The sequence below is a fragment of the Serinus canaria genome, chromosome 2 (genome assembly GCF_022539315.1).
Source record: "Serinus canaria isolate serCan28SL12 chromosome 2, serCan2020, whole genome shotgun sequence".
Classification (NCBI taxonomy): Eukaryota; Metazoa; Chordata; class Aves; order Passeriformes; family Fringillidae; genus Serinus; species Serinus canaria.
In genome coordinates this window covers 150,620,703-150,632,879 of record NC_066315.1, presented here as the reverse complement: position 1 = coordinate 150,632,879, position 12,177 = coordinate 150,620,703, and the positions used below count along the sequence as shown (strand labels likewise).

General features: G+C 50.1%; 4 protein-coding genes and 1 pseudogene across 6 annotated transcripts in view; all 5 read left to right on the top strand.

Moving 5' to 3' along the window:
* LOC103814967 (feather beta keratin-like) overlaps positions 1 to 2,181 on the top strand; it is a 63,035-nt gene extending 60,854 nt beyond the window's left edge. The window contains exon 2 of the mRNA XM_009088658.4: positions 1,758 to 2,181. Within this exon, the coding sequence (XP_009086906.1) occupies positions 1,778 to 2,089 (312 nt within the window). The 5' untranslated portion in view covers positions 1,758 to 1,777 and the 3' untranslated portion in view covers positions 2,090 to 2,181. The remainder of the gene's footprint in view (positions 1 to 1,757) is intronic.
* The window catches only part of LOC103814960 (feather beta keratin-like), a 59,514-nt gene that overhangs the window by 11,500 nt on the left and 35,837 nt on the right, over positions 1 to 12,177 (top strand). The window lies entirely within an intron of this gene.
* LOC103822475 (feather beta keratin-like) overlaps positions 1 to 12,177 on the top strand; it is an 81,290-nt gene that overhangs the window by 39,791 nt on the left and 29,322 nt on the right. The window lies entirely within an intron of this gene.
* Positions 1,562 to 8,302, top strand: LOC127059202 (feather beta keratin-like). 3 transcript variants are annotated; one of them, XM_050970622.1, is made up of 2 exons: positions 1,562 to 1,567; positions 7,625 to 8,302. In XM_050970622.1, the coding sequence occupies exon 2, from the start codon at positions 7,645 to 7,647 to the stop codon at positions 7,954 to 7,956; it is 312 nt and encodes a 103-aa protein (XP_050826579.1). In that variant the 5' UTR covers positions 1,562 to 1,567; positions 7,625 to 7,644; the 3' UTR covers positions 7,957 to 8,302. The 3 variants fall into 3 exon arrangements, with proteins under 3 accessions (XP_050826579.1, XP_050826578.1, XP_050826577.1); XM_050970621.1 differs by lacking the exon at positions 1,562 to 1,567 and adding an exon at positions 4,506 to 4,511; XM_050970620.1 differs by lacking the exon at positions 1,562 to 1,567 and adding an exon at positions 7,307 to 7,434 and having other exon boundaries at positions 7,625 to 8,132.
* Positions 4,722 to 5,032, top strand: LOC103820517 (feather beta keratin-like; annotated as a pseudogene).

Sequence of the window (12,177 nt, the reverse complement as noted above, 5' to 3'; positions counted from 1 at the left end):
ACTCTTGTCCATGCCTGTCTTCTGAGTCCCAGATTTCTCAGACTTTCCTCTATGAAAGATCCTCCAGCCCCTAACAATTTTTCTGGCCCTGAATTGGAATTGTTTCACTGAGTCTATGGACTTCTTCCAAGATGTTTTTAAACCTATCTTGAACACTGGTGACACCTTTTGAAGTGCGGTTTCATTGACACCTTGTGGTCCCTTTGTTCTCCACCAGCACCACAGAGTCATGCTCTACAAAGCTCCGACCCAGCCTCTCAACCCAAAGCATGACCTGGGGCCCACTGCCATTCCTGCCCAGATGCAGAACTTCATATTTTCCCTTCCTAAAGCTCAAAGATGCCTTTAACCCTCAGTCTTCAGTTCCCTCTGAATGGTGGCACAACCAAGTGGTGTCTCTGGCACTCCATTCAGCTGCCAACCTGCTGAGTGGACAACAGTCCCACAGCCCACATCTTTCTTGAGGGTTGGCCTCGTGGATAAAACTCTTGATCTCCATCCCTTAACACCTTACTCCATCTGGACTTTGGGCACTGATTAACAACCTCTGAGTCCCGCCCCACCGACTGATGATCTCCAGTTCCCTCCAATATTCCTTGTGTGTCTTGTTCTCCTTGTCCTTTACCAATTTTTTTTCCATGTCTAAGAGCCCAGCTCTGTGACCCCACAGTGGCACCTTCCTGGGCCCAGCAAAGATGACCGCAATGCATGGGACAACACAAAACTACGGCAAGCAAGGGAGGCCTCCCTAATTCACAGAAATCACTTTCTGATCACCCATATGAGAAGCCAGGCATATAGACAGACTTTGAGAGATGGAGGCAAGGAGAAGAAGGAGTAAATGGGATGGAAGAGGTCAGGCGCTCACAGCTAAACAGAGGCAAAGCCCAGACCAGACTGACACACCTCTGAGAGTTTGGGGCCTCTCTTCACAACACACCCACAAACTCAAAACCATCAGTTCCACAGGCTGACCGCATGCATGACATCTGAGCTCTCCAAAGGATTACTCCTCTCTTCAGTCCCCTTTGACAAGAGCCATTAACACCAGCCTTTGGTTCCAATAGCTACACTTGAAAGGAGGAATGACCATGATGGAAGGGGCAGCTCCTCATGCACAGCACAGTTGCAAAGCCCAGATCATACTGACATGATCTATGGTGGAATGGGGCGCCTATTCACAACACACCCACAAACTAAACAACACTACTGCCACTAAATGACCCCACTGATGACACTCATATTTTTCTTAGGATTTTGTTGTATATTTTGGCTTCTCTGACACAAAACGTCCATGCCAATGCTTACAAATAACAACTCTCTCTTTAAAGCTCAGATGGACATGCTAACAAGAGCAGGACATGACACAACAGAGTTGTGGGAAGGAAACCACTACCTACATCATGACTCAGCATGCTGTGACAGGCAAGAGCTGCAGACCACAAAATGCCCCAGGGTCTAGGGGTAACGCTGTCCCGCCCCTCCAGAACCAGCATAAAAGCCAGCCCAGAGCCTCTCTCCCTCACATCCTTCTCTTGAACCCTTCTGCTCCTTTGCTGACAACAAGGTGAGACTCATTTCCTGAAGCTCCTGCTTCTTCTCCCAAGCCCTTTCTCTTCTTGCTAGCTTAGCCCAAGCCTCAGCAGCCCTCATGCCTCCTCTGAGCCCCACAACACATTACACACTCCATCGCTCTTCTGACATTCTGCCCTTTCCTACCCCACACCCATCTTCTGCCTCATTCCCTTCTCTTCCAGGCACCCTCCACACCACACCCATGGCCTGCTACAACCGCTGCAGTCCCTGCGGACCCACCCCGCTGGCCAACAGCTGCAACGAGCCCTGTGCCCTGCAATGCCAGGATTCCCGCGTCATCATCGACCCTTCCCCTGTGCTGGTCACCCTGCCAGGACCCATCATGACCTCCTTCCCTCAGAACACCACCGTCGGATCCACCTCCTCCGCTGCTCTGGGCACTGAGCTCAATGCCCAGGGACAGCCCATCTCTGGTGGATTTGGCTTTGGTGGCTTTGGCTATGGCCTGGGAGGCCTGGGCTGCTATGGCAGAAGGGGCGGCTACATCTGCTAAGGGCTCTCGGCACCACCCCTGACACCACCAGCTCTGGTAACAGCTCCTGCAAGCAAAGCACCTCTGCTGATGGGAGCCAGCCTTGCACATCAAAGCAGCTCTTCTCAATTTTCTTCATCCTCCCTCATCCTTCTTTTGCCTCAATAAACTTCTGCTGCATCAAAGCTTTACATGCCTCCTCTCCTTTTTGAATTCTGCCTCACATACTTACCCAGAAATGAACAGGCCATTGAAGTAGATGGAACAGGGGACAACACATTTGTTTGGCAATATGTCCCTACCAGTAACAACCAGGACCTGTACAGGAAAATTGGTTAAGGGGACCTTCCAAAACCTGACACAAAGCCATCACTTTTTACACCAAAGGCTTGGACACATCAGTGCTCTCCAGTTCATCAGTGCTTCTGGTTAAGCCTCTCCATGCCAGCACATACTTGACAAAGTCTCTTCCCAGTAGGAATTTCAAGGCTTTCAATAAAGCTTGGAAATTATATCACATTCACTTAGGCACAAACGCTGGAGTGCAAGTGCTTCAACTCCCCTGCTCAAGCTGAGTCAGCAAGATCAGGGTCCCCAGCACCATGGACAGTGCAGATTTCAATCACCCAGCACAGAGACTCCACTGCCTCTTCTTCTCCGTGACCACACTCACTTTGAAAAATTCTTTCCTTCTTTCCCAAAGAAATTCCATCTCTTTTCCCTTTTGCTTTTTGCCGCTGTCCTGGACATGCACTTTGCTGAGAACAGCCAGGCTCTTTCACGTCTTTACCTGACAGCAGGAATTTGCACACCCTGATAACACTCCTGTCCATGCCTGTCTACTGGGAGCACCAGCTTTCTCAGCCTCTCCTCTATGAAAGATCCTCCAGGCCCTTAAGAATTGTTCTGGCCCTGAATTGGAATTGCTTCCATGAGTCTATGGATTTCTTCCAAGAATTTTTTCAACCTGTCTGAACACTGGTGACATCCGTTGAGTGAGACATAAACACTGGTGACACCTTTTTCTACTGAGGCTTGAATGAGACCTTGTGGTCCCTTTGTTCTCCACCAGTGCCACAGGGTCCTGCTCTGCAAAGCTCCTACCCAGCCTCTCAACCCCAGCATGACCTGGGGCCCATTGCCATTAATGTCCAGGAGTAGTTATCATTTTCCCCTCCTGAACTTCAGGAGATGCCTTTAACCCTCAGTCTCCAGTCCCCTCTGACCAGTGGCACAACCAAGTGGCACCTCAGCCACTCCATTCAGCTGCCAGCTTGCTGAGGGGACAACAGTCCCACAGCCCACATCCTTTATGTGAAGGTTGGACAGGGTTGGCCTTGTGGATAAAACTCTTGAGCTCCTTCCATTGAGACCTTACTCCATCTGGACTTTGGGCCAATGATTAACAACCGCTGAGCACAGCCCCTCTAACACAACATCCCGAACTCCTTCACTTGATCCTCGTGTGTCTTGCTCTCTTTATCCTTCACCACTTTCCTTCCCTTTCTGTTAGGGCCCAGCTCTGTGAAACCACAGTGGGAACTTCCTGGGCCCAGCAAAGATGACCACTATGAATGAGCCAACACAAAACTCTAGCGAGCATGGGAGATTTCACTACATCACAAAAAACACTTTCTGAACTCCCATATGAGAATCCAGGCATGTAGACAGACTTTGAGAGATGGAGGCAAGGAAAGAAGGAGTAAATGGGATGGAAGAGGTCAGGCACTCACAGATAAACAGAGGCAAAGCCCAGACCAGACTGACACACCTCTGAGAGTTTGGGGCCTCTCTTCACAACACACCCACAAACCCAAAACCATCAGTTCCACAGGCTGACCGCATGCATGACATCCGAGCTCTCCAAAGGATTACTCCTCTCTTCAGTCCCCTTTGACAAGAGCCATTAACACCAGCCTTTGGTTCCAATAGCTACACTTGAAAGGAGGAATGACCATGATGGAAGGGGCAGCTCCTCATGCACAGCACAGTTGCAAAGCCCAGATCATACTGACATGATCTATGGTGGAATGGGGCGCCTATTCACAACACACCCACAAACTAAACAACACTACTGCCACTAAATGACCCCACTGATGACACTCATATTTTTCTTAGGATTTTGTTGTATATTTTGGCTTCTCTGACACAAAACGTCCATGCCAAAGCTTACAAATAACAACTCTCTCTTTAAAGCTGCTGCCAAGCACAGATGGACATAGTCACAAGAGCAGGACATGACAAAACAGAGTTGTGGGAAGGAAACCACTACCCACATCATGACTCTGCATGCTGTGACAGGCAAGAGCTCAAGCCCACAAAATGCCCCAGGGTCTAGGGCCAACGCTGTTCTGCCCCTCCAGAACCAGCATAAAAGCAAGCCCAGAGCCTCTCTCCCTCACATCCTTCTCTTGAACCCTTCTGCTTCTTTGCTGACAACAAGGTGAGACTCATTTCCTGAAGCTCCTGCTTCTGCTCCCATGGCCTTTCTCTTACAGCACGCTTAGCCCAAGCCACAGCAGCCCTCACGCCTCCTCTGAGCCCCACAACTCCTTACACACTCCATTGCTCTTCTGACATTCTGCCCTTTGCACTCCCACACCCATGTTCTGCCTCATTCCCTTCTCTTCCAGGAACCCTTCTCACCACACCCATGGCCTGCTACAACCGCTGCAGTCCCTGCGGACCCACCCCGCTGGCCAACAGCTGCAACGAGCCCTGTGCCCTGCAATGCCAGGATTCCCGCGTCATCATGACCCTTCCCCTGTGCTGGTCACCCTGCCAGGACCCATCATGACCTCCTTCCCTCAGAACACCACCGTCGGATCCACCTCCTCCGCTGCTCTGGGCACTGAGCTCAATGCCCAGGGACAGCCCATCTCTGGTGGATTTGGCTTTGGTGGCTTTGGCTACGGCCTGGGAGGCCTGGGCTGCTATGGCAGAAGGGGCGGCTACATCTGCTAAGGGCCCTCAACACCACCCCTGACACCACCAGCTTTGGTAACAGCTCCTGCAAGCAAAGCACCTTGGCTGATGGGAGCCAGCCTTGCACATCAAACCAGCCCTTCTCACTTTCCTAATCTTCCCTCATCAGTCTTTTTCTTCAATAAACTTCTGCTGCATCAAAGCCTTACATGTCTCCTCTCCTTTTTGAATTCTGCCTCACACACTTACCCAGCACAGTGCCAGAAATGAACAGGCCATTGAAGTAGATGGAAAAGGCCGCATCATTTTTTGGCAATACGTCCCTACCTGTAACCACAAGACCTGTATAGGAAAATTGGTTAAGGGGGAGCCTTCCAAAACAGGACACAAAGCCATCACTTTCTACACCAAAGGCTTTGACACATCTGTGCTCTCCAGCTCAACAACGATTCTGGTTAAGTCTCTCCAAACAAGCACACACTTGACAATGTCTCTTCCCACCAGGAATCTCAAGCCTTTCCAGTAAAGAGGTGAAACCGTAACACACCCACTTAGGCAGAAACTCTGGAGTGCTTCAACTCCCCTGCTCAAGCAGAGTCGGCAAGAGGGGGATTCCCAGCACCATAGACAGCTCAGATTTCTATCACCCAGCATAGACACTCCACCACCTCTTCCCCTCTGTGACCACTCACAAAATGACAAATTCTTTCTGTCTTTCATTCTTTACCCAAGGGATTCCATCTCTTTTCCCATTTGCACTTGTGCCTCTGTCCTGGACATGCACACTGCTGGGAACAGCCAAGCTCCCTCAGTTCTTTCCCTGACAGCAGGAATTTACACACTCTGATAACACAACTGTCCATCCCTGTGTCCTGAGTCCTAGCGTTCTCAGCCTGTCCTCCATGAAAAATCCTGCAGCCTCCAAACAATCTTTCAAGCCCTGAATGGGACTTGCTTCACTGAATTTATGGAATTCTTCAAAGTATTTTCTGAACCCTATCTTGAATACTAGTGACACGTTTCAGTTGAGGCTTCATTGAGACCTTGCAGTCCTGTTGTTCTCCTCCAGCAACACAGGCTCTTGCTCCGCAAAACTCCTACCCAGCCTCTCAACCCCAGCATGACCTGGGGCCCTTTGCCATTCCTGCCCAGATGCAGAAATTCACATTTTCCCTTCCTGAACATCAGAAGATGCCTTTAACCACCAGTCTCCAGTTCCCTCTGAGTGATGGCCAAACCAAGTGGTGCCTCAGCCACACCATTCAGCTGTCAGCTTGCTGAGGGGACAACAGGCACACTGCCCACATCCTTTTTGTGAAGGTTGGACAGGGTTGGACTCATGGGTACAACTCTTGACCTACTTCCATTGAGACCTTATTCCATCTGGAGTTTGGGACACCAATTAACAACCTCTGAGCCCAGCCCCTCCAAATGAACATACTCAGTTCATTCACCTGCTCCTTGTGTGTATTGTTCTCTTTATCCTTCATCAGTTTTCTGTTCCATGTAAAAGAGCCCAGCTCTGTGATCCCACAGTGGGATCTTCCTGGGCCCAGCAAAGATGATTGCTATGCATGAGCCAACACAAAAATCCAGTGAGCATGGGAGGCCTCACTACATCACAGAAATCACTTTCTGATCACCCACATGAGAAGCCAGGCATGTAGACAGGCTTGGAGAGATGGAGGCAAGGAGAGAAAGGAGTGAATGGAATGGAAGAGTTCAGGTGCTCAGAGCTAAACAGAGACAAAGCCCAGACCATCCTGACTGACCTCTGAGATTTTGAGGCCCCTCTTCACAACACACCCACAAACCCAAAACCATCAGTTCCACAGCCTGACCGCACACATGACACCCCAGCTCTCCAAAGGATTACTCATCTCTTCAGTCTCCTTTGACAAGTGCCATGTCACCAGCCTTTGGTCTCAAATACTCACACTTTAAAGGAGGAATGACCGTGGTGGAAGGGGCAGCTCCTCATGCACAGCACAGCTGCAAAGCCCAAACCAGCCTGAAAGGGCTGTGCCAGAATGTGGTCCCTCTTCACAACACACCCACAATCTAAACCACGCAACTGCCACTAAATGACCTCACTGATGACACTCATATTTTCTTATGGTTTTGTTGTATATTTTGGTTTCTCTGACACACAACTCCCATGTCAAAGCTCCCTAATAACAACTCTCAATTTAAAGCTGCTGCCAAGCTTAGATGAACATGGTCTCAAGAGCAAGACATGACACTGCAGAGTTGTGGGAAGGAAACCACACCCAATATCATGACTCAGCATGCTGTGGTAGGCAAGAGAAGTGGGCCAAAAAATGCCCCAGGCTCAGGGGCCCATGCTGTCCCACCCCTCCAGCATCGGCATAAAAGCGGCCCGCTGCCTCACTCCCTCACATCCTTCTCTTGAAGCCTTCTGCTCCTGTGCTGACAACAAGGTGAGCCTCAAAACCCTGAACCTCCTGCTCCTGCACCCCAGATCCTTCTCTTCCAGCCTTCTCAGCTCAAGCCTCAGCATCCTGCATACCTCCCTACAGCCCCACAACAACGTCCACACTCCATTGCTCTTCTGATAGTCTGTCCCCTGCACCCCCACACCTCTGCCCTGCCTCACCCTCTCTCTTCCAGGCACCCTCCACACCACACCCATGGCCTGCTACAACCGCTGCAGTCCCTGCGGACCCACCCCGCTGGCCAACAGCTGCAACGAGCCCTGTGCCCTGCAATGCCAGAACTCCAGCGTCATCATCGACCCTTCCCCCGTGCTGATCACCCTGCCAGGACCCATCATGACCTCCTTCCCTCAGAACACCGCCGTCGGATCCACCTCCTCTGCTGCTCTGGGCACTGAGCTCAATGCTCAGGGACAGCCCATCTCTGGTGGATTTGGCTTTGGTGGCTTTGGCTACGGCCTGGGAGGCCTGGGCTGCTATGGCAGAAGGGGCGGCTACATCTGCTAAGGGCTCTCAGCACCACCCCTGACACCAGCTCCGAGCTCTGGTAACAGCTCCTGCAAGGAAAACATCTTGGCTGATGGGAGCCAGCCTTGCACATTAGACCAGCTCTTCTCAATTTCTTCATCTTCTCTCAACAATTTTTTGCCTCAATAAACTTCTGTTGCATCAAATTCTTACATGCCTCCTCTCCTCTTTGAATTCTTCCTCACATGCTTACCCAGTAGAGCACCAGAAGTCAATTGGTCATTGGAGTAGATGGAAAATGGCACAACGCATTTGTTTGTCAATATGTCTCTACCAGTAACAACCAAGACCTGTACGGGTGTTGTGGTGTGATGTCATAGTTTGTCTCAGCTCCTGATCCTTCCCAAGTGCCAATCACATCTCCTTTCCCCCACCCTGACCCCTGCTGTGTGCTGTCTGTCAATCCTAGCATTCCAGAAGGGTACTGAGTGATTGGCAGAGTTCAAAAGATGCCTTGCATCCTTAGAGGTCATTGGCCCACCCAGGTGTCCCGATCACCTGAGACCTGATAGTGGCGCCCTGGAAAATGCTAAGATAAACTCTGAAATGTTAAGCCTTGTGTTTTACCTGTGTAAGTAGGAGTAATTACAATAATTATTGTATAATCATAAGAAGAACAATGAGAAACTGTATGTTCCTATTCTCAGGTGGCCATGCTTGGCTGAAATCTATGTATACTGTAGAACAATGTAAGTTTAATAATTAACATGAAAGTTATATAATGATAGAATACAAAAGCATATCCACCCCGAACCTATGTCAGAGTCAGATTTGGGTCTTTACCCCTGACACCCAGAGCTCTTCAATAAAAGCACCTGCATATAACAATTTCTCGTGATTATGTGTTCCTGAACGCTAACAACCTGCCTGCTCTGCACCGGGTTCGTGTGATCCCTACCCCTGTCATTGGGGTGAAAGAGCCAGCAACCACGCAGTACGAGAGTTCTGTTAGAGAGTTTACGGAATTCAGAAGCTTGCAGGTCAGAAAAAAACTCTGGATCGAAACCCTCTAACACAACCCGGCTCCTTTTCCTTCACCTCGTCTTTAAGCATCTCCACCAGAAGTAAACCAAAGCTCCTGCATGTCTGGACTGGTCTCTAGCACCCAGCTGCAGTATCCAGCTTACCAGAGGTGTCTCTGAGATGAAAACAACACAGTTGCTGCCTTTCTGTCAAGCAGCAGAGGCTAGTCAAGCCTGGACACATCCCATCCCGCTGTATTGGTAAATATTGCAATACACGGCAAAATTGGTTGAGGGGGGACCTTCCAGAACATGACACAAAGCCATCACTTTCACATACCTTCTATTCTTTTTGAATTCTGCCTTACATACGTACCCAGCACAGAGCCAGAAATTAACAGGTTATTGGAGTAGATGAAAAATGGGACAACACATTTCTTTGGCAATATGTCCTTATCAGTAACAACTACAACCTGACTGGAAAATTGGTTAAAGGGAACCTTCCAAAACCTGACACAAAGCCATTACTTTCTACACCAAAGTCTTGGAGACATCAATGCTCTCCAGTTTAGCAATGGTTCTGGTTAAGTCTCTCCATGCCAGCACATACTTGACAAAGTCTCTTCCCAGTAGGAATTTCAAGGCTTTCAGTAAAGTGTGGAAACGATATCAAATCCACTTAGGCACAAACGCTGGAGTGCAAGTGCTTCAACTCCCCTGCTCAAGCTGAGTCGGCAAGAGCAGGATTCCCAGCACCATGGACAGTGCAGATTTCAATCACCTAGCACAGAGACTCCACTGCCTCTTCTCCTCCGTGACCAACCTCACTTTGAAAAATTCTTTCCTTCTTTCCCAAAGAAATTCCATCTCTTTTCCCTTTTGCCCTTGTGCTTCTGTCCTGGACATTCACTTTGCTGAGAACAGCCAGGCTCCTTCACGTCTTTACCTGACAGCAGGAATTTGCACACCCTGATAACACTCCTGTCCATGCCTGTCTACTGGGAGCACCAGCTTTCTCAGCCTCTCCTCTATGAAAGATCCTCCAGGCCCTTAAGAATTGTTCTGGCCCTGAATTGGAATTGCTTCCATGAGTCTATGGATTTCTTGCAAGAATTTTCTAATACCTGTCTGAACACTGGTGACATCCATTGAGTGAGACATAAACACTGGTGACACTTTTTTGAACTGAGGCTTGAATGAGACCTTGTGGTCCCTTTGTTCTCCACCAGTGCCACAGGGTCCTGCTCTGCAAAGCTCCTACCAAGCCTCTCAACCTCAGCATGACCTGGACCCATTGCCATTCATGTCCAAAAGCTGAACTTCTCATTTTCCCCTCCTGAACCTCAGGAGATGCCTTTAACCACCAGTCTCCAGTTCCCTCTGACCAATGGCACAACCAAGTGGTGCCTCAGCCACTCCATTCAGCTGCCAGCTGGCTGAGGGGACAAAAGTCACACTGCCCACATCCTTTTTGTGAAGGTTGGACAGGGTTGGACTCATGGATACAACTCTTGACCTACTACGCTTGAGACCTTATTCCATCTGGGTTTTAGGCCACCGATTAACAACCCGTGAGCACAGCCCCTCTAATAGAACATCCCCAGCTCCTTCACTTGATCCTCGTGTGTCTTGCTCTCCTTATCCTTCACCACTTTCCTTCCCTTTCTGTTAGGGCCCAGCTCTGTGAAACCACAGTGGGAACTTCCTGGGCCCAGCAAAGACGACCGCTATGAATGAGCCAACACAAAACTCTAGCGAGCATGGGAGATTTCACTACATCACAAAAAACACTTTCTGAACTCCCATATGAGAATCCAGGCATGTAGACAGACTTTGAGAGATGGAGGCAAGGAGAAGAAGGAGTAAATGGGAAGGAAGAGGTCAGGCGCTCACAGATAAACAGAGGCAAAGCCCAGACCAGACTGACACACCTCTGAGAGTTTGGGGCCTCTCTTCACAACACACCCACACACCCAAAACCATCAGTTCCATAGCCTGACCTCACACATGACACCCGAGCTCTCCAAAGGATTACTCATCTCGTCAGTCCCCTTTGACAAGAGCCATTAACACCAGCCTTTGGTTCCAATAGTTACACTTTAATGGAGGAATGACTCTTATGGAAGGGGCAGCTCCTCATGCACAGCACAGATGCAAAGGCCACACCAGCCTGACAGGGCTGTGGTGGAATGGGGGGGCCTCTTAACAACACACCCACAAACTAAACCACACAAAAGCCACTAAATGACCTCACTGATGACACTCACATTTTTCTCAGCGTTTTGTTGCATATTTTGGCTTCTCTGACACACTACTTCCATGTCAATGCTCCCAAATAACAACATTCTCTTTAAAGCTGCTGCCAAGCTCAGATGGACATGGTCACAAGAGCAGGACATGACATGGCAGAGTTGTGGGAAGGAAACCACTACCTACATCCTGACTCTGCATGCTGTGACAGGCAAGAGCTGCAGACCACAAAATGCCCCAGGGTCTACGGCCAACGCTGTCCCGCCCCTCCAGAACCAGCATAAAAGCCAGCCCAGAGCCTCTCTCCCTCACATCCTTCTCTTGAACCCTTCTATTCCTGTGCTGACAACAAGGTGAGACTCATTTTATGAAGCTCCTGCTTCTGCTCCCATGGCCTTTCTCTTACAGCACGCTTAGCCCAAGCCACAGCAGCCCTCACGCCTCCTCTGAGCCCCACAACTCCTTACACACTCCATTGCTCTTCTGACATTCTGCCCTTTACATCCCCCACACCCATGTTCTGCCTCATTCCCTTCTCTTCCAGGCACCCTCCACACCACACCCATGGCCTGCTACAACCGCTGCAGTCCCTGCAGACCCACCCCGCTGGCCAACAGCTGCAACGAGCCCTGTGCCCTGCAATGCCAGAATCTCCAGCGTCATCATCAACCCTTCCCCCGTGCTGATCACCCTGCCAGGACCCATCATGACCTCCTTCCCTCAGAACACCGCTGTCGGATCCACCTCCTCTGCTGCTGTGGGCACTGAGCTCAATGTCCAGGGACAGCCCATATCTGGTGGATTTGGCTTTGGCCTTGGCTATGGCCTGGGAGGCCTGGGCTGCTATGGCAGAAGGGGCGGCTACATCTGCTAAGGGCCCTCAGCACCAACCCTGACACCAACAGCTCTGGTCTCAGGCAACAGCTCATGCAAATAAAGCACCTTGGGTGATGGGAGCCAGCCTCACACATTCAACCAGCTCTTCTCA

Excerpts from the sequence above, each read along its gene's own strand:
- LOC127059202 (XM_050970622.1), top strand. The coding sequence starts at position 7,645 with ATGGCCTGCTACAACCGCTGCAGTCCCTGCGGACCCACCCCGCTGGCC.